The 24,089-nt window shown below is 33.6% G+C and overlaps 1 protein-coding gene across 3 annotated transcripts in view; it reads left to right on the top strand.

Annotated features, from left to right (window-relative positions):
* LOC106714324 (moesin/ezrin/radixin homolog 1) overlaps positions 1 to 24,089 on the top strand; it is a 35,755-nt gene that overhangs the window by 8,396 nt on the left and 3,270 nt on the right. For all 3 annotated transcript variants that reach the window (XM_045678892.1, XM_045678890.1, XM_045678891.1), the window contains 2 exons: positions 11,362 to 11,541; positions 23,775 to 23,897. In XM_045678892.1, the coding sequence (XP_045534848.1) occupies positions 11,362 to 11,541; positions 23,775 to 23,897 (303 nt within the window). The remainder of the gene's footprint in view (positions 1 to 11,361; positions 11,542 to 23,774; positions 23,898 to 24,089) is intronic.

Here is a 24,089-nt window from a genome sequence, read left to right as displayed (position 1 = left end):
GATGACGCAGTAAAATTTCGATTAAAAAGAATTCTTATATTTATTTCTACAAATTACTTTATATTTCTCCAATACTTTCTATGTATTCTTAACTTTATCAATTCGTTATGTGGTATTGTGTGGAATAATTTTAATAAATGGATTTTTATCTTTTTAGCATTATGTTGGTAGGCAAAACCGTGACAATTCTGTCTACGATATCAACCAAGCAATATTAATCATAATTACATAGTATCGGCATCCTTGCGAATATTACATATCAATTAGTTAACACAATATCTGATAAGGATATAGTAAAGATAGAACTTAGTCATTACCACGTTAGTAAGCAAATTTATCGTATAGTAACAGAACTTTGTACTGACACAATTTAGTTTATCAAGAAAAAAAAATTGGTCATAGAAATGTTTTCAGAATAACGTATTTCTCGATGCGAGGTAAAATTTTGTTTTTTTTTTATAAGAGAATGGGGCAAACGTGCAGCCAGTATTTAAATACTTATGAATTATACTAATCCTATGTATGTATAATACGAATTTATTCGAAAATATTTGACATCTCTGTTCATTTCAAAGTTAATGAGAAGGATGCCTAATATTGTATTAAAGATATATAACTTCAAACTTTCGTGGTTTTTACTAATATAATGTTCGTAAGAAACGGGATTCTTACCACGATTAGGCTGTTTGAGCTCCCGATATTTCGGCACAGTTGCATGCGCCATGTTCACGGGTTGACTGGTGTTGTGCGGTAGTGTAAAAATGTTAAAGATAGCCGTATCGGTCTACCTTCTTTCTGATTCGGCGACCACTACTACTGTCCGCGTTCTCACTGCACATTAAGTGAACTTTATTTTATTTATATTATTATTATTTTACTTGTAATCACCTCACCTTATAATCGTGGTAAGAATCCCGTTTCTTACGAACATTATATTGTATTAAAGATGTTACGTTAGTGGTGACTCACCCTAAATGCACCATGTCCGTGTTCACCATACATTGTACCAAGGGTAGTAAGCAGATGTGTACTCTGACAGGTGCATCACGCGTCTGTCTTCCGCCTTGCGTCCGATCAAACTATGTTATTAATCATGCTATCCAACAATACTGTGATAATATTGATTGTAGTGGAGTTTTTTTGTAGAAACAGACAGAGTTATTTCTTACATATTTTATATTTATTTGAGCATTAAAGTGCGGTTAGGCGTAATTAAAAAGGCGTTAGTTATAAAATTAGCGCTAACGCTACACTTTGTACATTAATTAAGTGTTGACTTGACAAATTGTGAAAGGGCCATAAAGTTTTACAGTTTGTGGGACAGATTTAACGCTACCTGTGAGTCAGGGCTTCGACGCCGCCGACACCGCCGCACAAAGCAAGTAGCCCCGCTTATCACTGATAGCAAATATGATCTAATGCCTCAACTATTCTTTGTAACTCTAAGCCGTGATAAACAGACGACCTTGCTAACTCATAACGCTAATTCATAATTATTACGTTATCTTATTTAATTTTGATAAAGAACGCATTTAGTTTGTTAAATGAAAGCTTAAATATGATGTGACGCAAAAATACGGTTATTTGCTTTTGGCAAATCTATAAAAAAAGATTGTAAATGGTATTAGGGTTTTGCTAAGCTGTTATTACTTACCGATAGGGTTGCCAGGTCGCCAAACCTATTAGCCGGACAGACCAGCCAGTTTGGCCGGACATTTGGGTAGAAAGGTCGGACACCCTGTATTATTTAGGATTTTGTCTCAGTATTAATAGGTACACTCTCGTTAGGGAAATGTAAAAAGCCTAACAAAAGCCGAAAAACTGTTTATTTTGGCCGGACACGCAATCAAAAAGCCTACTTATGTCCGGCTTTATCCGGACGCCTGAAAACGGTACTTACCGATAAGTTAGTTAACAAACAACAAGTGAAATGAAATGAAAAATATGTAATAAAAACTTCCTCGGAAATCACTTTCCTTGTGCTACTATAGTACAAGTAGGTTCATTCATACAACTTTGGCTATTGATAAATTGTATGATGATCGCATAATTAATTAAACGCGAGTTTCTAAGATTAAAATCCCCGTTTAAAACATATTGTTTTATCAAAATTAATGATGAAGATGTTTTCTACAGAAATTTTGGTCTCAGAAATCTTCTACTTGGTTTGTCCCAAACGTATTTTTTAAACTGTCAATTATGTTTAGATATCTTAATAATATAATAAAATAAATGCGAATGTTTGTATGGATGGTTGAACGGCTCAATTGATCTGGACGACATTGAATCTGGCTTACTATATAAGTTTTAGTAAAATTCGGAAACGGAGTCGCAGACGACAGCTATTGTTTGTACTAACCAAATTGTTTAGTATAAGCCTACTATAAATTAGCTAAGTTACTCAAATACTATTTCTATGAGTATTGTTTAATGGTACAGTTTACAGTACAAAGTTATCAGTAAGATAAGTACACGTCGGGCTTTCTAATTAAAATGAGGGCGACAGCGTGTTATCACCTGAATAGTGTTAATTCATGATTGAAAGACAAGTTTTAATCCGATTGTTTTTTGACATGTCGTTAATTTATTTGTTCCATGAAGAAATATTTTCAATGTATACGAATAAATATTTATTTATTTATTTATTCTTTAGCACTTTTATAAGTACAAGGAGGACTTAATGCCTAAAGGCATTCTCTACCAGTCATCCGGTATATGAGAGGAAAGTATAATTATGTGCAGGGCAGATATGAATTGAAGATACTATTTTACTAATACAATATTATGTAATACAGTAATATATTAGAAATAAATAAGTATAAATAAAATATTGTATATAATATTAATAAAACATTATATATGTAGAAGAAAAAGAATAAGATAAGTAAAAACTCTAGATTAATAAGTACAATAATAAGCAATAACAGCGAGAAGGCTACTTATGAATGGAGTCTCATAACATAATGATGCCGAATCAGGCGCTTGAAAATAATTTTGGAGGAGGCTCTTTTAATGTTAGGTGAAAGATCATTCCACAGTCTAATAGCTGTCACAGAGAAGGATTTATCCAAGAAGGACGAGTGATGAATAGGCGCGGATAGTGAGAGATTATTATCAGAGGACCGAAGAGAAAGCTCGTGATTTTCACACAGAAATTTGAAGAAGTCTTTTACATAAGTGGGGTAATTTGTATCATTTAATACTGAGTAAAGAGTGCAGAGAATACGAACGTTCCTACGTTCTCTGATGGGCAGCCATTTTAGTTTTGATCGGAAATCAGACACATGATTATATGGTTCGTGTTAAAATTTTAGCCAAGTATCGCGACTTATTCAAACTTTGCTTATTAATATAATCAAATATTGTAATTACTTAAATTATATAACTTTGTGTACTTAATAAATAAGATATTAGCAATTGAAAAAGTCTAGACAGAAACACCGACGGTCCAAATCTGCATAACTTTGTTGTCTTGTTATTTTCCATCCTATTAGTCTTCTACAGCCTGCAGCAATGTATTACATTTTTACATGTCAATCAATATGTAGGTAATAAAAGCGAGTTAAATAAAATCTCAAGAACCAGAATATTGATGTCGGTACAGACTAACATAAAAATTAACTTGCCTGTTATTTAAACATGAAATACACATGTTCCATATAAGGCAGTTATTATACATATTTCTATTTAAATTCGTTGTCGATTTCATTTTGTTAATTTGAAGTTTGTGAATTATTCACATGCCATTTATGTTATGCTGAAGAGAACTGTCTCGTGTCAGGCCGGCTTATCGCTTACCGCTTTTATCGGACAATTACTTAGCTTCATCTATTAGGATACCACACGCTATCAAGGATTGATTCAGAGCCCAATACAATATCAAAAATCACGCTCGTAACCCAGAGGAATAGGTAGATATGTTTTCATTTGCCGCTATCTTGGCACACCGCCTCATCCAACATTTATAAATCTACGCATGCACTTTAAAGCTAAATAAATGGTTTATTAAATACTAAAGGCATTTAAAATTGTTAATATATTTAAGGAATTACAAATTACAATGTTTTGAATGATTGAACTTATCAATTTGTTGTTAAAAAAAACTAATTTACAAGTAAGTAACAGAAATAAAAATATGTTGGTGCAGTCTATCTACTCTAGATTACGTTCGTAAGATTATTGACATTCACGACTAATGACAGACGGACGGACTAGTTACGATGGTAATATCTAGTCCGCACACTGTCATGTCTGCCGTAAACTTTTTGTCAGAGTGCATTACATAGATGGCAATAGTCATTACTAAACAATTTATAAGAAGGCAATCTAATATATAAAATTCTCGTGTCACAGTTTTCGTCACCGTACTCCTCCGAAACGGCTTGACCGATTCTCATGAAATTTTGTGAGCATATTCAGTAGGTCTGAGAAAAGGCCAACATCTATTTTTCATTTTTTTTTTTAACTGCGCGCGGACGGAGTCGCGGGCGACAGCTAGTAATATAAATAATTCCAATATTGGCCATGAATTTCCACTCACGTTTTTACTTTTCTCGGTGATAGTCTTTAACACTATAACCTTTTAGTTAATTTCGCTGACTTGATACCGGTATAATTAACTAGGATTTTAATGTTACAAATGGGCTAATAACATTTTTTTAATAACACAGTCGAGAGAGCAGTTTGTCCTTTGCACCTCTGCATAGTCACTGCTCTATGTCACTTCCTATTACACGTTGAAAATCACGCCATAGCAAGTACACTTCATTATTACTTATATGGTTACAATGTTTATCAGCTAATCCAACGACCAGATTTCTAACTGCAAAAGATGTACATCTCGTTAATAGATTAAACGCCTCTGAACAGTTTCTCGTAGGATTAATTAATAATAATCAATGTAAAGTTACTTCATCTTTTCTTTTTGTAATAAATTTTGGTAAGCATTCAAATTTAACTTTTACGTTTTATGGTCAGTGGGTAATTAACGTAAGTTTTGAACCTAGGTTTTTGTAAAGATTTTTTTTAAATATGTTCTAAAAATGCGACAGTAATTATTACAATGCTTTGTTTGATATCCGACTAGTCGGCGCTAAGTTTAATAATTATTTTTATTGTAAATGTCGACTAAAATAGAGTTAGTAAGCTTTTTTCTACCTTGTTTATGAATTATCTTTAAAATTTAAAAATCTACTAGTCTTCTAGATATTTTAAAAACTAATAAAAAAATGGGATCCACCTTTCGATTAATTTTTTTTTATCAAAATCGGAGCACCACGGGCGGTATTACGCGGTAATACACATAAAAAAACAGTCGAATTGATAACCTCCTTCTTTTCGAAGTCGGCTTATAAGAAAATAAAACATTTTATGTAATATCCAGCATCCTGATGTTTAAATGAATAAAAATATATCAAGTTATGACTATTAGCCTTGTAAATATATAGAGTAGTTATAGTGGCGAATCATCAAATTAGTACATAATGTTAGCACGTTTTGATGCTATATAATTTAAATATAAACATATGGCGACCATATAACTTGCTTAATGTTACTGTACAAGTAATTACATCATCGTGCGAAATATTGCAAGCTATTATCGCTTCTGTCCCTATAGATATAACGTTTCAGATAGTCTGCAGTTGTAGGCTGACTATATCGGTGCCTGTGTTGACTGAAACATGATGTCATCTGCCGTATCTCCGCCACTGGTGCACTCTTTAAATACTCACTACTTACTTATCTAGTTATATGTTGAAAATGTAATAAGAAATATTAACTAGAAAAGGCTGAATTTTAATTAAATATTATTCATTAATGATGATAGTGTTCATCAGAATAATTAACGTTAAATTTTGACTTTGAAGAGGATAAAACAGTTGTTTTTATTATCGTTGATGGCGTACGTCTTGAATTTCCTCTTCACGTATGTAAGTTCATATATAGCCTTGGCGGACGGCCTCAGTTGCCTTGACACGTCGACGGCAATTGTGGGTTTTCGATCATCGCTTAACTTAACTATATATTGCGGTAAACCTTATTTTATTAAAAAAAAAGTTTTCCTATGGAAAACATACGGGAAAAAATGTTGTCGCTTTTACAAAATCACTAATATTCATTTACTCCTAAACCGTCTAATATGTTGGTATCACTTTTTTATTCAAAGGGAATGAACGGATTGACAATTTTACTAATATTATAAATGCGAAGATATGGATGGATGTTTGTTTGAAGGTATCTCCGGAACGGCACAACAGATCTTTATAAAATTTGGCACAGATGTAGATCATTGTCTAAAGAACATATAGGTTACTTTTTTTTTTAATTTCGGGCGGACGAAGCCGTTGACAGTTAGTACGTTTTTATACAAGAGTTTTGACAGTGTAAACTCATAGTAAATATAACATTTTACTTTATCTATTGTTTCAGGTGTGCAGTTATTTTGATTTAGGCTTGAGATGAAATGAATTTTTTATTATATAATATTTTCACGTTTAATATATTTATCGTGGTACCGATAAAGGCTCGTCAAATTGTTTTCGAGTGTATGACAAATGACGATGTATTGGAAAATTTTCTCCACTCGATGTAACTGAATTGAGAATTTATGAATTTTGATCAACCGACATACTTTTGACTATATCTATTCGGTTTGGTTAAATTTAACCAAATTTAAAATATAACCTCATACTATTATGTAGTCAAATAGAAAAGTGGAAAGTTTAACTTTAAGTAGTGGTGTAAATGAAAATTGATGAAACATTATAATGTAATTAATTTAAATCGGTATACATCTTAATATATATAAATCTCGTGTCACAATGTTTGTCCTCAATGGACTCCTAAACCACTTAACCGATTATAATAAAATTCGCACATCATGTGCAGTTCGATCCAACTTGAGAGATAGGATAGTTTAAATCTCAAATTATAGTCGCAATTTTAATTTATTGCTAATTATTTTTCTGTTATTATTTGACAGTCACAATTATCTGTTAACTCCAAATGATTCTAACAGATGTCGATACCTTTCGACTGGATTGAGTAAGTAATCAATAGATGGCGCTGCTATGGTAAATCTACGAACGTGTCATATAAGCTTATTAACTGCGCGCGGACGGAGTCGCGGGCGACAGCTAGTAGTACAATATATTCCGTTGTTTATCCTCATTACTGTAGACATGCACGTATTTTCCCAACGGTGCCAATGTCCCAGTCAGTTAATGACAAAAAACGCCGCCATTAATTTGGAATAGTTTGTAAATACAACAATGCATTGATTAACGTAAACTATCTTCACAACAGTATGATGCGGGCGACATGCTAACATGACTAAAGCAAGTTTCACTACGAATATTATTAATATTTAACACTAACTGTTGCCCGCGACTCTGTCCGTGCAGAATTAAATAAAAAACTTAGTAAGTAGCCTATGTATTCATCCAGACTATGTTCTACATCTGTAACAAATTCCATCAAGAATCGTTCAGCAGTTCCGGATATATCAAACAAACATCCATCCATCTAAACAGTCTCATTTATAATATTAGTAAGATTTGTTTGTAACTTATTTAAATTATTGCGTATTTGAATCTGAGTGCTTATTGGATGCTTTGCAATTAAATATTTATACGTTTGTAGAGTTTAAGCTTTACGGTTTTATATAAATTGTATATTATACTTGATATAAATATCATATCGATGAATAATTATTGTAATAAAATTTACGATTGATGTAGTAATTAAATCGATACGTGTATGTAATAATTTTATGTACAAAATAGATACCATGAAGGTATATTGTTGACCTCGAGTGCGTTTGAGCGAACGGCGACTCGCGGCGAGTATTGTTCAGCCGAGGCAGATCTCATCTGCATTGTTGATAGATTTATGTTACGTACACCGGAACTGCCTATTGCTAAACTACGTCTTTATTACCTGAGTCAGATGGAAGAAAACAATGCCCTAAGAAAATATCGCCGATTGTTGTTAACCATCCAACTCAAGTTCGAATGGTTTCATTTTTAGCCGACTTCAAAAAGAAGGAGGTTATCAATTCGACTGTATTTTTTTTTTTTTTTTTTATGTGTGTTACCGCGAAACTCGGCCCCTGGTGGTCCGATTTTGATAAAAATTATTTTAATCAAAAGGAAGTGCTTGCAGGTGGGTCCCATTTTTTTGTTTTTTTTTTTAAATAACTAGAAGACTAGTAGATTTTGAATATAGCTTCAAAATTTGTTGCGGAAATTAGGGACATTTTTGCTTTCAGCGCTTACGTAGGCTAAACTATAGGACCTACATAAAAATGATGTATGGCGAATTGTAGCTCTTTAAATGTGCTAAATAAAAGTCCGCGATAGCATACATCTATCTTTTATAGTTTTCTCACAATAACCATTTTTTTCTTTAGAAACATTAATTAAATTCATGCCCTATTTCCGACGCTATTATTCAAGTTCAGTATTAACCCTTATGTAAATAAATATGTTCATTATCAAGAGAATTTAATGTAGATTATATTTGCAATTGAAACTATATTATTCTGTCTAATAGTTTAGGAGATATCGTAAGAATAAAATTACGCGGAAACGAAAAATGCTACATCGCGTTACAATGAATAGCACAAATTTGCTTTCTGGGCTTACGTAGGTCAAACTATATGACCTACATTAAAAGATGTATCGAGTAATTATAGATCCTTAAATTTGCTAAATAAAAGTCTCAGGTGGCATATATCTATCATCTATGGATGTCTCACAAAAACCATGTTATTATGAACAAACTTCGATTAAATTGCACACGAAAAACAGCGTCGTAAGCTTACGGCGCTATTATATTATATTCGATATGAATCCTTATCCAAATAAATATGTTTGATGGCTAGAGTATTAAATGCAGATTACATTAGCCTTTAAACTATGTAATTCTGATCAATAGTTTGGAAGATATTAAATTATTAAAAACTACGCGCATTCGAAAAATGCTACTGCGGCGCGCGGCTGGACTAAATTAAAGGCACGCTACGATGTATTAGTTCGTTAATTTTCAATTTGTATACCGATTTTGATAATTATTTCATTGTTTAAAGGATAAGTGGTTATCTGCTGCATTCTAAATTAGTTTTTGAATTGAAGTACACACATATTAAATAGGAAAGTCCTTTTCTTTATTTGTCTTATTTATGTCCTTATACGTATTAAGGAAATTTGTAATTAAACTTCAAATTCACTAAAAATTGAGAAATAAAACAAACATTTTAAGAAAAAAAAAATAGCCGACTTCAAAACAAAAAAAACTATCTCAAACAAAATGCGCTTAAAAGTAACTTAAAAAAAACAATTTCAAACAAAATGCACTCAAAAGTAACGTAAAAAACAATTTCAAACAAAATTCACTCAAAAGTAACATAAAAAAACAATTTCAAACAAAATGCATTCAAAAGTACCATAAAAAACAATCTCAAACAAAATACACTAAAAAGAAACAAAATAATGTCATGAAAACTTCTTTCTTTCTTTCTTCTCTCTTTCAAAAACCCTCTAAACTCTAAAGAAAGTTCTCTTCTTTCTTGTAACATGTCTATATTGTATAATTATTGTTATTTTGGAGTCGGTTTCGGCCTAAGTAGGGACATAAACGTAAGTATGTCTAATACATCTCAAATATAAAATTTCATCTATTTACTTCGGCCGACACCGACTGCGAAATAACAATAATTATACAATATAGACATGTTACAAGAAAGAAGAGAACTTTCTTTAGAGTTTAGAGGGTTTTTGAAAGAGAGAAGAAAGAAAGAAAGAAGTTTTCATGACATTATTTTGTTTCTTTTTAGTGTATTTTGTTTGAGATTGTTTTTTATGGTACTTTTGAATGCATTTTGTTTGAAATTGTTTTTTTATGTTACTTTTGAGTGAATTTTGTTTGAAATTGTTTTTTACGTTACTTTTGAGTGCATTTGGTTTGAAATTGTTTTTTTTAAGTTACTTTTTTACCCTTCAAGTCAGTCCCTTAAAGTCAGGCTAATACAACAGTACAAAAAATACAATAGGTTAAAACCATGTCAAAGTAAATTGTAAGAAAAATAGTTTTTTTTTTTTAAATATAATATGATATAATACGTAATTGTTTCATTATAAACTTTATAGGCAGTTAGACCTCCTGTTCGCTAAGTGCCTTAAAAAATTACATCTCATAATTTAAAAGTAAAAATCTTTATCACGATTTGATCTCTGCATACACACGTATGAGGTCAAGTTCAATGCCGAGTGCTTGTCTGCACCTACCTTTAAACCTGTTTCGTTTCCATATCCACATTGTAACTACCATTTAGCCTAGTGTTCAGAGCAGCCGACTGTAACAATGTAATTTCCAATATTCTTCTGAACTAGAAACTTCACGTATCTTCCATTAAAAAAATCGATGAAATCGTTTGAATGTGATTAAACCTGCTAAATTAAAATTGAATTTACGATTTATTGGCTTGTAATGCGATGATAAAGCAAATCTGTTTTTGACTTGTTATAAGCGTAGCGATTGAAAGCACTCGGTACACAGGAAAATTTACTCGACCCACGCGCCTGATATTGGCTGGTTCGAAAATAAATATGCACTCAGTTGCATCAGTCATTCGACTACACAAACATTGCGTTCGCTTCTGACGACCTTTGCGGTTTATTCCTCACATACGTCGTAATGTGAGGTTACATACGGGTTAATCATCAATACAAAAAAAAACGTTGTGCCTGCTTACAACCACGCACAAACGAAATAATAAAAAAAATACGATTTATAAGTTATCGTACAAAATATTGACACTCCAAATTCGGTGCCTAAGTAACAAGGTTCACTAAAAGTTCCTAAATTAGAGTAGAAAAGAACAAGCTTAAGGACGACTAAGATCTTTTAAAACAGAACAAATTTATCTTTCTAACGCTTAAGGTTATTGTCTTGTTCGTTTTTATTTTTATCTTTGACACGACAATAACAGATATCCATGACATAATTGCCCTCGGAACAACACATCCGTTTTGGCGGCTCTCCAACGACACAAAATTAGCGCGCTCTCCATTAAGAACCACGATTCTCTTGTTTATTTTTGTAATGTGCCAGGCTTAAGATGCGTTTTTCTTTTTAATTTACTTTCCTCCCCTGGTAATATGGTGTTCTGTGATCTCTGGTATGGCTAAAATAGTTCAAACTTCAAAAGTAGTTCGATTTGCCTTAGCCATATTTACGACATAATGCTTGCTAAACAAAATACAAATAAAATCTATAATAGCCCGAAACATCATTATCAAAACATATTTTTTTAAGATCTTAATGATATTGTATAAATAACCATTGTTATTTTTGTAACAGATGAACGTCCGCGTGACGACGATGGACGCGGAGCTGGAGTTCGCGATCCAGCAGACGACCACAGGCAAGCAGCTGTTCGACCAGGTGGTAAAGACGATCGGTTTGCGCGAGGTCTGGTTCTTCGGCCTCCAGTACACCGACTCCAAGGGCGACCTCACCTGGATAAAGCTCTACAAGAAGGTTAGTAGTGTCTCATGCAACATGCTGTTTTAGTATTTAATTTCAAGACTAGGAGAAAGAAGAAATTGATTAAGTTTCGTAGAAAACGATAATTTTGATAAAGATAAATTTCGCACTAAGATTATCTAGTTTATGATTGTGCCAGCAACAAATTGTGATGTTTTTATTAACTATTACGTTGTTTACGGTCCGGCTGCGGGTTACTACGCAATAAATTATATTTAGCGGATGCCCCAAGTTCAAGTTTGTTGCGCGCTCGCCAATTTGTACGGTTGCCGGCGCCTCGTGATTTACAGACCGCTTGAGACGCTACACTCTGCATACAACCAACTCTATTTTCAGTTAATGTTTCATGTAACCAGAGATTACGGACTTGTATTTAAAATATACAAGACGTCATACTTCTTTTTGAAATTTTCATTAACATATGTGAAGAAATTCTCTGGGTTCTATGATATTGTTGCCACAATTTTTAATCCACTTCGAATGGTTTATTGTTTCAGTAATTGTTTTCTTTGATTAGCTTGTGTTGGAACAAGATTGGTTACTAATAATTGCATCTACTAATGTCTTTTATCTTTACGTTGCAATAGTGACGTTCGTATTTTATTATCATACCAAACAGTTGGCTGCATAATTCCAATTAAAGTCACTATTAGCGTTATCTCCTTCAATATTAACATGTGTTTTAGAAATATTTTCGCCGCCAACATCATCAGTTTATTATTCAACATGCAGCATGTTTTATATTGTTTTTGCTGACTTGTGAGTTATTTTCCTTTATTATATCCTCCGACATTGACCCGGTAACGCAATGCCAACCGGTATGTCAGCTGCATGTAGGTAATAACCCTCATCTCTTATCATCGAGGACGGTAACAAATTTGACACACTTAAAAAACTATATGAATATTCAATAAGGTCAGTTTTATTCGACACTTTCTTTCGAATAAATCTTAACGGAATTCACGATTTTCCAATAGACCATAACAGTATTGTAGATACAGCTACAGAGCTTCCATTATCTGATATCATGGAACGTGTTCTTTTTATGTAATGTCATTGTATGCCCATGTTATGAGATCTAGTGTTTGCCTAGTAATAATTTCTGACATCGGATGATTGAATGAATAGACACTTGCAAACAGGTTTATGTTTAGCGGGTTTCTTTTCCTTATCGATACTGTGAATCCATATTAATAATACTTTTGCAAAGTTCTTTCTCAGTTTTGAATTTTATATATATAAATTTGTAACGTATTCTAGCAACGGTGTTAGTTTTGTACTGATTAAGAGCTTACATCGATTTAAATCAAGGCTATAATTAGATTATTGGTGTTACTCGAAAGTGAGGTTTATTTTCATCAAATTGTATCGTGTCATGTTAATTGGTTTTGTAAATATAAGCCAAAAGGTTTATAAAATTTCCAGAATTTCCATCTTTAGTTTGTAGTTGAAGTTCGGATAATGGCGGGTCATTAATGAATGGTCAGTGTAAAGACGTTCAGTATCCACGAGCGCAGTGTAAACATCCATTCAGTGGGTTGTCATATGATGTGGCAGCTACTATCGCTGAATCACCGCCCGCCCCTACCCGGCTTGTTGATAAATACGCACGCTCGCGCTCCACAAATTGGCCGACCTCATTGTTACTTGTGCTTCTAGTTAAATTGTCTTTCACTCTTTTAAGTTTACTTTATTTGTGGTGCATTGAAATAATTATTAAGAATTACTTCAAAGAATTAAGGATCTCATCAATTAACGTTTGTTGGTTTATGTTCGTTTTTAACGTTCTGACGTTTTCAGTAATTGAGTTTTTCTCTAATGACGTGTATTGGTTAACGTTCTTTTCATGCGAAACGTTATGAATTTAACTTATAAAAATATAGATAGAAGATTATTGTGTAAAGTGTCTCTAAACATTAAATTTCATTTAATATTTAGGTATATATGATTGTCGACAGTAGACAATACGTCGCCTTTCCATTCTGATCCAGTGATCTGGTATTCCAGTTTACGCTGATGTCACCCATCACGAGCGATTAGTTTTTTTTTTCTCTCGAGCCATCTTGACAATGAGTCTACTCTCCGCCTCTGCGTGTTACTACTATAATGTGTGCTCCAGCGGTTGCACTAGTTTCACTCGTCGTCATTTACTTTTGAATTGATCAATGATTTTTGATCAGTTATAGTATGTACTCGTATTTGTGTACTTGCGTAGTCAGTGGCTTGGCAATCTATATCCAGTCCAAATCTAGTTAAATGTTAAATTAGTATTTATTTATTATCTCTATAAAATAGAATTCTAAAAATTGTTATAACTGGAACGAAATGTTTCAATTTCTCAAAATAACTTTTTAAGTCGTAATAGTGTCAATAGCTGTTATATAATAGATGCATCAGACATTCTGTCAAAGTAATCATCGTATTTGAAGTTTTTTGTTCCCTTTGTAGTGATAGCAGACGGTCTATTGTGGACGATGAGTCAGTGTACCAGCCGCTACACAATGGTGACGTCGGCGTTCAAATGTTAACCGTTAACGGCCACATCTTTATTGTTTTTTAAGTAAAATATTAATTCCAAAACAAAAATGATGATAACTTCAAATGTATCAAAATTAATATAGCTGTTATAAATATAGAAGTTGTTCAAAAATATTCTATAGAAAGTAAAAGTAAGATGATATCGACATCGTTCCACTTTCTTTTGTTACACCTGTGGTTTTGTCTGCGACAAAAACTGGATCTGTTCGTAATTGATGTAATTTTTATTTATATGTATTAGATAAAGAATATTTGTACGTTGTGAACATGAGGAAAATTATTTCTTGCTTTAGTTAGAGCTCTATGGTTCCAATAAGTTTTAAATGAATTCTAGTGAAATAGAAGCGATATTTAGGGTATTTTATTTCATTTTCCTGTATACGCTGTTTTTCCTTACAAGATGTCACCGCGAGGAAAACGTAGGTCGCATGTGCACTTATTACATAAGCTCACCTGAGCGAGGCCTCGGTATGCGGACAGTACCTGCGGTGACAGTCTTTGTCAGGTACTGGGCACGTGCCTCATTACACCATTCATACCACTCACTATTCACATACATGGTTATGAAATGTGCGAACTTTTTCCTTTATACTTTCCTCAGTCTAAAGTCTCCTATTCGATTGATCTGATCTTTTAAAAATTTCTGTTTTAAACATAAAATTTCAATTTAGCTAAATAATTAATCCGTTCTTTGAATCACCTGCCATGTTCAGGCATGACTAAGCACAATGACGTATCGATAACTCCGCATAGTTTATACTCAGAAATGTTTTCTTTACCATTATCAAATTCCAGTACTTTGATTCATTGTTTCCGTTGAATCGTCGTATAATTAAAATGGTTACAAGCTAAATTATTATAAATGCAAATTATAATTAACAATAACTAGTAATACTATAATAGTTCTTAAGATATTCGTAAAATTAATTGATCAGAATAAAATCTGAATTTCTACCAATTTAGTAGTATAATTGAAGTGGCAACACTGATCGGCGAGCAGCGGGAAAGTTGTCCGGTCTCGTCGCGTACGATTTCTCCGGCGCTAATGTTGCGGCACTGTTATCCAATCTATGGTGTCGCGCGTGCCTTTAGCTATTTGTGGAATGTCGAACTGATTGCGATATACCCCTATGCAGAGCTGGGCATTAACTCGTTAATCCGTTAATCGTTAATTAACGAAGTTAACATTTTGCTTAACGGATTAACTTTTAAGTTAACTTCAAAAAGTGTTAACGCTTTTGTTAACTTCCGTTAAACTCAACTTCCGTTAATAAAAGTCCGTTAATCGTTAAATTGGAAACTTGGAGACGTACTGTTATTTTGTTTAAATTACGCGACACGTCACGCTCGTAAGTTCAACTATGTTGGGCGACTGTCGACGTGCAAGTGTGATGCATCAGAGCGTCCGGGAAAGACGTGACCAATAGGACAAAATCAAAAGAAGGTTCGAAATAGTATATTTCATTACGAGTATATAAAAGCACGAGTATTTAATAGCTCATATCCCGAACGCTCTTCGTCCCTGCAATACACCACTTTTTGAGCAACTGTATTAAAACACTTTTTTACTCATGCTTTTTCTTTAGCTTTTCCAAACTCGTGCGTTCTCTTACCCAACTGTCAAAATAATGTCTATTAAAAAGAAAAAACCAACTACGAAGTTTTTACAAAAAAAAAAAAATCATTGAAGTTTTTATGATTCATGCAAATACTTCTAAAAAGAAGCTCCTAATTTTTTACAATATCATATTTAATGATTTGATTTAATGAATTAGGTTAGGTTTCATTTTATTTCATCTCATTAAATTTCATATCATTAAAAATAATTTACTGAAGACTTGGCTGGGCATAGTTCCCTTTGCCGACCCAGAATGGGTGAAGAAAACAAAAAATCATTTTCCAAACATTTTAGTTTAGTACACGTGCGACACTGTCATTACAACTTGTTCCAACTGTCAACCCTCACCTTCGGCTGCGCCTCGGCTCGGGTAGACATTTGTCGGAACTCTTTGCAATAACAGGCTTTCCGCACTCGTAATGAAATATACTATACTGCATTCATGCTTTTGTCTAATACTTGAGATAAAATTCCACTAACTGACTATAGGTTCAATTGCAATCAAAATAATCAAGTGTGAAAAGATCGAATTAATGTGTTATATAATGTATAGTCAAATTACTATTTTAAACAAGTGTCGCCACAATAAGTGTGAAATTAGTATGTATAATGTTGGTATGGTTAACTGTTAACGATTAACTTTAACTTGCGTTAAATTTTCGAGAATTTAACGCTTTAACGATTAACGAAGTTAATTTTTTAATTAACGAATTAACGATTAACGAAGTTAACTTTTCGATTAACTGTGCCCACCTCTGCCCCTATGTAATGCGTTTCTAAATTTAGTCACAGATAAACTTGGTGTTGTATTCTTTGATCTGTAGTCTATGGTTGCCATATTGTCTAGTATCGTTGTGTTGTCTGTATGATGATGTATGGTACAATGAATATAAGTAAGTTAAATATAAAAGTTATTAAAATTTATATGATATTTTTTTTTAAATAATCAGTCATGTCTTAAAAACCAAAATTTAAAACCGCTTTCCATAACTTAGGTCGTTGTAACATTCAAGTTATTGTTCACATCTCAGCCCACATACAATGAGATCACTCGAGAATGAATGTATTTGTCATACATCATAATACATTGTGTTAAAACTAGTTTTGTGATAATTTGAATAGTATATTGATCGACTTAGTCAGATGATTTGTAGAGATTTTTATATAATTTAAAATTGACTATTGATTTTTCAAGAATATGCTGGAAATTCTTGTTCAGCTAATTTAGATATTTTTACATATTAATGTTAATAGCTGTTGCATTTCTGCATTATTAATTCATCATCAGTTTCACGGATATACTAATGTGATAATTGAGTAGATATGCTGTCCCAGAGCTATGTGTTATGGTATTTTCTAGTACGTTCGGTTTACGATATCGAAACAAACGTTAGATTACAATTCAATTATGTTTAGCGTGATTACAATCATATTTATCTTAAACTAGCTTTTACCCGCGACTCCGTCCGCGCGGAATAAAAAAAATGCATACAAGATAAAAAAGTTCCTATGTCCGTCTCCTAGTTCTAAGCTACCTCCCCATCAATTTTCAGCTAAATCAGTTAGACTGATCTTGAGTTATAAATAGTGTAACTAACACGACTTTCTTTTATATATATAGATAACTAGCTATTACCTGCGACTTCGTCCGCGCGGAATAAAAAAAAACAGAAAACGGGGTAAAAATTATCCTATGTCCTTTTCCTGGTTCTAAACTACCTGCCCACCAATTTTCAGTCAAATCGATTCAGCCGTTCGTGAGTTATAAATAGTGTAACTAACACGACTTTCTTTTATATATATAGATAAGATGTATCTTAGATGTATGGTTACATACACTAACCAACTACAACCCATTGATGCAGCTTGTGATGAAAGCAACTTTACCCCTCTATTAAATAAAATAATTTTACACATATTGAACTCTGAAACGTTTGAATTGTAAATTTCGGGGCTCCCTTAGTGACCACTTAGTTTGTCAGTTAAAATATTTTATGGTCGCTTATTTCAATTACAATCGACTATCTGATTGTCGTGAGATTATCATTGACCGATAGAGTATGATACGCGGCGCGTTACTACGAGCCGTACTAGTGCATACGTCACACATACTAAACCCAACGATATGATAGCGATGAATAACGTGATAACATCCTGATACATTCGTGACTTATAAAAACAAAATTATAAAAAACAATAAGCTCAACAATGTAAAGTTCGTTTTGCAATTTTAATTTGATATCGTTTTTTCTATGTAGGCATTTGTTTTTCCTTTCATTCCTATATTCATATACACATAATTTTTGTCCAAGTTTAATAAAGTCACTAACTGACAAGAATAATGTTCAATTTATAGTAAGTGAACCGTACAATGGGATGGTAAAATGACATGTTAGGTGGCCGTTAACCTTAACAAGACCTTTTGATCTCAGACTGGCCGCTCCCTTACTAAATATTTTATTGAACAAATGAAATCTTTATAAGTGGTCAACTAAGTGTTCCTATCAATGCCCATTAATAAATTTAATGCGGGCTTGTGAATAGACCATAACATTAATGTACTGTATTTTTGTGATTTGTTGTGTAAAGCAACATTCTGTTTACTTAATGCCAAGTGAGCAAGTCAAAAAGTTTAGGTTTACTATAAGAAACCTAGACTACTTAAGCAAAGCAGCATTAATCGTTTCTGAGTCACAAAGTCTTCCACCAGTTACTCTCCTAATTTCTGTCATTAACATGTTAAGTATGTTTAAGAAGAACTAAGTATCTAGTAGTCTCGGAGATGAGATCGCTGTGCCAGAGGTAGTGGGGAGCAGGGGAGGGGTATGTATGGTGCGCGCACGCACAGCGCGGGCAGCGGCGCGAGACGGCGCGCCCGCCTGACCTCGTTCCCACGGCGGAGCTCATCGCCGCTGCGACCTCTGCCCCACGCAGACATAACCTAACACCATCCGATCCTAGATGATGCTGACAGATCTGACTTTATGTACTACCAGTACCCTATCTAATTTCCGCACTGCTCTGCTACCTTTAGGTCAGGAAGAGAGTCCTTCAGCCTACACCCTCTACGCTTAGTTTAAATTTTCTGACGCTGTCTTTTAAATTTCAAGTCGATAAAATATTTTCAAACTTGCTATACCATAAAAATGCGAAGTGTAGAGTCTAAGTAACAAGTTAACCGTTTAAATTATGGACTTCTTACTAGCTGAGTCATTCAATGAAACGTTATCTCGAAATTAATAAATAGAGCGTTACACTTTAACGTCAATGGAGAGGTTACAAGACGGATTAGCAGAGGTCGCCGGGCGCGGAGTCGATGAACTTACAAGTAAGAGATATGATTGAAACTAGGGAGATGTTTCATTCCTTGTTTATTATTAAGAGATTTTGTTGAGTTTCATTAGAAGCTTAAGTTCACAGAATGCGGTCATTGCTGTCACAGTAATCAGCTGTTAATGTTTTCTAAAGGACTCATTATTTATTTTCTTACATTTTATAGAGCACTTTTGGAACTAAGTTCCTTATCGCGCGTTGTGAAAGGGGGCTAGACGGAAAAAAGTCTTACGAAAAGTTGTCACGACACTTTTTGCTGTATCACCATGGCAACGACGTGACAATATATAACGAAAATTCATAGAAATAAAATGTACTTCTTGTGAAGACTTAAGTTTTTTATGCATAGAATAAACATTGGTTCCTTCACTAATTAATTGAAAGGAACTTCGTTCCATCCGGGTGTCCCTTGACACCTCTAAAGTTATTTTAGTTACATTTTTCCCAAATACTTAAAGACATAAATTTTGGTAAATAGTAATGTAGATTGGTTTCAAAGTAGGTAATACCATGTTCGGTTCATTTGAGTGATTCACAAGTGGTGAGACTGTGTGGAGGGGGGCAGCTGGTGCGCGGAGACAGCGGTGAAAGTGGTGGCGACCTTGCTGCCATTGCGCGCCATCGCCACACCTGTGCGCTGTGCCACAACCTCTACCTGCCACATAGCGGTTATGTGGTTTGCAAATTATAAGGACGCAGTTATAATTCTAAATGGCTAGCTATTGGCTGCGGACTTAGAATGAGGAATCCACCCTATTAGACCCCTTTAAAACTACGAACGTGAATTATTGACAGAAATATTCAACTTTAAGAACTCGAGCATTCATTAAAAGTCATAACAAGTCTTTATCCTGTCTATGGTTCAATTAATTTTAATTGTAGCGGTTACTGAGCGATGTAGACGCAGGTGCGACCACAAACTCGATCGCAACGAGATGACGCGTCAACTCCACAACACAACTCACAAGTTTCACCTACTACTCAAAACAATGTCAATATGTGCTCGATAGAAAATTGTGTGCATTACTTTTACTGACTTATGGTCGTCTGGTACTTTCATATCAACTTTAATAAAATAACAACATAAATCATCTCCGTACTTCTATCATGGATCATTATAAGATTTCAAATTATTTTCTATGAAAACAATGATTCTTTACGAACAGTAACGGCAAATCGTTATTGGTACCGAACTAGAAAAAAAAGTAATGTATGTTTGGAATAGCAAAAATTCAGACAAGAACAGCTGATTGCTAGGACGGCGTAGGGTCGTTGACCGCACTTTCGCCCGCGCCGCGTCCGCTCAACCTTGCCAACATCACTGGTTCTGTGGTACATCAATACATCTTTGGGTACGCTGGATATATTGCCTCCAAATTCTTTCAATCAATATATTAGTCAACACATCGACCTAAAAAAGTTTTTGCTTCGTATTTATCACTTTCTTTTCATTGCAAATGTTACTCAATTTCGACGTCGTCTAGTAAGGCTTTCGGTGTACCTCTACTCAGTATATCAACGTAAAAGCACAAGTCATTATTATATTACGAAATTATTAGCCCAATGTAACAAACGGTATTAAATCATTTCTCCCTCATAGGTTAGTTTGATTAAAATATTGTCTTTTTGTCATGTAAATTATAAAGTATACATGAGAAATCTTTCTTATAGAAGATATATCACGTAAGTCTTTATCCGACGTATTTATAATTTTAACTCAAATTAATAGTATCAAACTAATGACTGTATTTCTAGTATAGTTAAAAGTTAGTGACCTGTTTGTAGACAGAAAAAATTAATTACGTTGCGTTGTATGTAGTAAGATCAGTACGAGGTCAATCCGTCAAGTAATTGTTTTATTTTAATTATCCGGATTTGTATATTAATTGACAAGCCGGAAACTATGATGGAGAAGACGGCTCGGTGCGTGACGACGGCGGTGAAGAAACTCATGTCGCCTGAGGAAGATGATGAGGAAGCCGAATACGACAGGGCGGACGACCTGGTAAACGGAGAGTGGTACAGCTAGACCTCTACGTATATGAAATTGTTTTCGCTAGAATTAATATATCATTAACAATGTGAATATAATTTTTGTAATCGGATATTGTTTACTTAAATAATTGCTAGATATTTGTCTGTTAGCTATGTCATCATTTACTGAAAAAGGTATTAAAGTTTCTTACATCAATTTCATTAGATCAGATTAGTATACTAAAGATTCAAATAGATTTATTTTCACAATTGCAAAACAAATACAATTCAGGTCTAGACAATTTTTATCCTTCGGAACTTGTTCATTTATAACGGTACTGCACTAGTCCTCACAAGTTTCCCATTAAGGATGACCAATTTGAACAATTATTTTTATGAACAGTCTTTAGAATTAATTACCCGGAGTACAATTTTTATTTATATATTAAATGTCAATGATGTTCAATGTACAGTGCGATGCTCCAATTAGTATTACGGTTTTTATCGTGTGAAAAAGGTTTTCGTTTTTAAGCTACTTGGTTAAGTATTGTCGTTGTTTTTTTTAAATGTAATCTGATGTTATAGAAACATTTTAATATAGCATGCCAGTATCGCGTGATATGTTACCATGTCACCTATACAAAAACATTGTATTATACATGTTTAACTTTTTCAATCACGTAGCGAACATCTAACTACAGTATAGATAACTTAATGATTATTAAATTGTATTTACATTTAAGTTATCATATGATGACTAACGTAACGTTACAGAATACCTAAAATATTAACAAACAATCTTATTCAACTATTTGTTAAAGAAACAACAACAAAAGAATAATTTCTTGAGCCCTAATATTAGATCTTTAGTTATGTAATTTGCCACAAGCGTAGAGTAGAGGTCGCTACTTCCTCATCTAAACGGTGATGCTAATAACTCAACTGTGATTTCCTTTACCTTGCAACTCTATCAGGTTTTCCCGCGTGACTCTAACTGCATTTACTGACGCTTATCTTGGCTTTTTAATGTGAACAGATATGTTTCATAAAACATGTCAAGACGAATAAGGAATTAGAATTTATAGCTCATAATTTACGACATGTCAGGCTTGTACGAGTTTGAACTCTATTTTTTAAATGAATGAACAGCAAAATTATTAAGCGGTTACAGCGTTATTCAAACTTTATTGCAACTCGCAAAAGACGCACGAGTTGTGTACTACACAATTTTGGTGATATTCGGGATGTAAGAGAGCGGGGTAATTCTGTGGCTGTTTTCCCCCACCTGTGTAAAGATGCTCGCAACTACAAGCCGTCATACAGTTTGAATTTTATAGTTAGCGCGACGGAACTACAACGTTATTAACTAGGCATCTTATCTAAACTGTTTCTTATCGCTTATCGTTTTTCAATTTAAATAATAGCTATTTCTTTGTCTATCTTAACTATAATCATTTATTATTATTACATTTAAAATGTTATATTACACGTGTTACGTCAATGTTCATACAATTCTGCCACCTGGTTTTATAACATTTTCTGCAGAATTTATTATTTAAATGAGTGAATTGACGCTTTTTATAAGTTCGCTATTTTAATAAAATTTATGATGAATACTGAATTACTAGTAAGCGGAATTCAAATAGTACGCATTCCTTGACTGGAAAGATAAATACATAATATTAGTGATTTAGATAACAAACGATAATGTTGTATATTCTAGGATTTCGTAACTTGTAATATGAGTATCTAAAACTATTTTTTACACTTAAAATGACCTGCTCTATGTAATTTTGATAATCAATCTTTTAGAAGAAGTAATTTTTTTTTATGTTATCAATTATTTCACATTTATTTTACTGTGAGACGTAGGTATTTATACATGAAGATGCAATTTTAAATTGGTAATAGGGAAAGTTTCTTGTATATATGTAGGCTTTTCCTCTGACTAGAAACTGTAACTTAACCCAGTTGGCTTCGGTTTAATCTGTCTGTGGATGTTGCCAAGTGAAATGAGAAGGGGCCGAATGCTCGAAATGCACGATTCATAGATACTCTGCACTCCAATGTCGCACAATGACAGAATACTTATGTCTGAATCAATGACCATTGACTTCCTTACTGGTGTTCTATTCTTCGAACTAGCCCAGTGTTGTTGAAAGTCTTCCAACAGTTTTGAGTAATTTTACTTCGCAATATTCAGTTGATTTTGTTTTGTATTATCTTTGATTTTAATTGCTTTTCATGACTTATTGTTACGCTCGATTGTACTTTGCTAGTTTTAATAAATTTTTGTGTTCATCTCGTATGTATGTATGTGGTTAACTGAACGCTGAATTGTAATTAATTGTTGCCTTTTTATCGCTCTCCCTGGACCCGGTGGGCACGCCGCGAAGTCAGGGTCACTACCTTTCTCCAGATGGGTAAGATATTTGTCGCCGTGTGTCTATGGAATTGTGTAAATAATTAGAACAGATGTTTTAAAGTAGAGTATGGCTATAAAAATGTAAATTAAATATTTTGCATAGATGTTTGAGTACAGATATAAGACGACATACAAAACCTATGCTTGCGTAGTTGTTTGGAATTTACTCCAAAAATGTAGCGCTGTCAGCCGTGCTGCAGCGCTACATATATTAAGTATAGATATTCCATAGAAAATCACGGATGTATCTATATCCAGCGATATACAGCTTCAAATGTTAAGTTCACATAATAAATAAGATGCCTGTGTAATCTATAAGTTTTATATATTATGTTACAGGTGATGCAGCAGGACGTGAAGAAGGAGAACCCGCTGCAGTTCAAGTTCCGCGCCAAGTTCTACCCGGAGGATGTGGCCGACGAGCTCATACAAGAGATCACGCTCAAACTGTTCTACCTGCAGGTCTGTACTGATATTTGCAATCTTCCAGATCGATCTCTTTAGCTTCAGTCATGAAATCTGGTACAACATGCTAGTCAATTTGAAAAGGTTTGATGAGGTACTATGGATATGAAAAACCCAGTTAAGCACATTCATAGCCGTGCAAATGTCCTCCATAATTGAGTTACTAATGCATCAATTGTATATTGTTGT

Source organism: Papilio machaon, chromosome 8, assembly GCF_912999745.1.
Source record: "Papilio machaon chromosome 8, ilPapMach1.1, whole genome shotgun sequence".
Taxonomy (NCBI): Eukaryota; Metazoa; Arthropoda; class Insecta; order Lepidoptera; family Papilionidae; genus Papilio; species Papilio machaon.
This window is presented reverse-complemented; position numbering and strand designations above follow the sequence as displayed.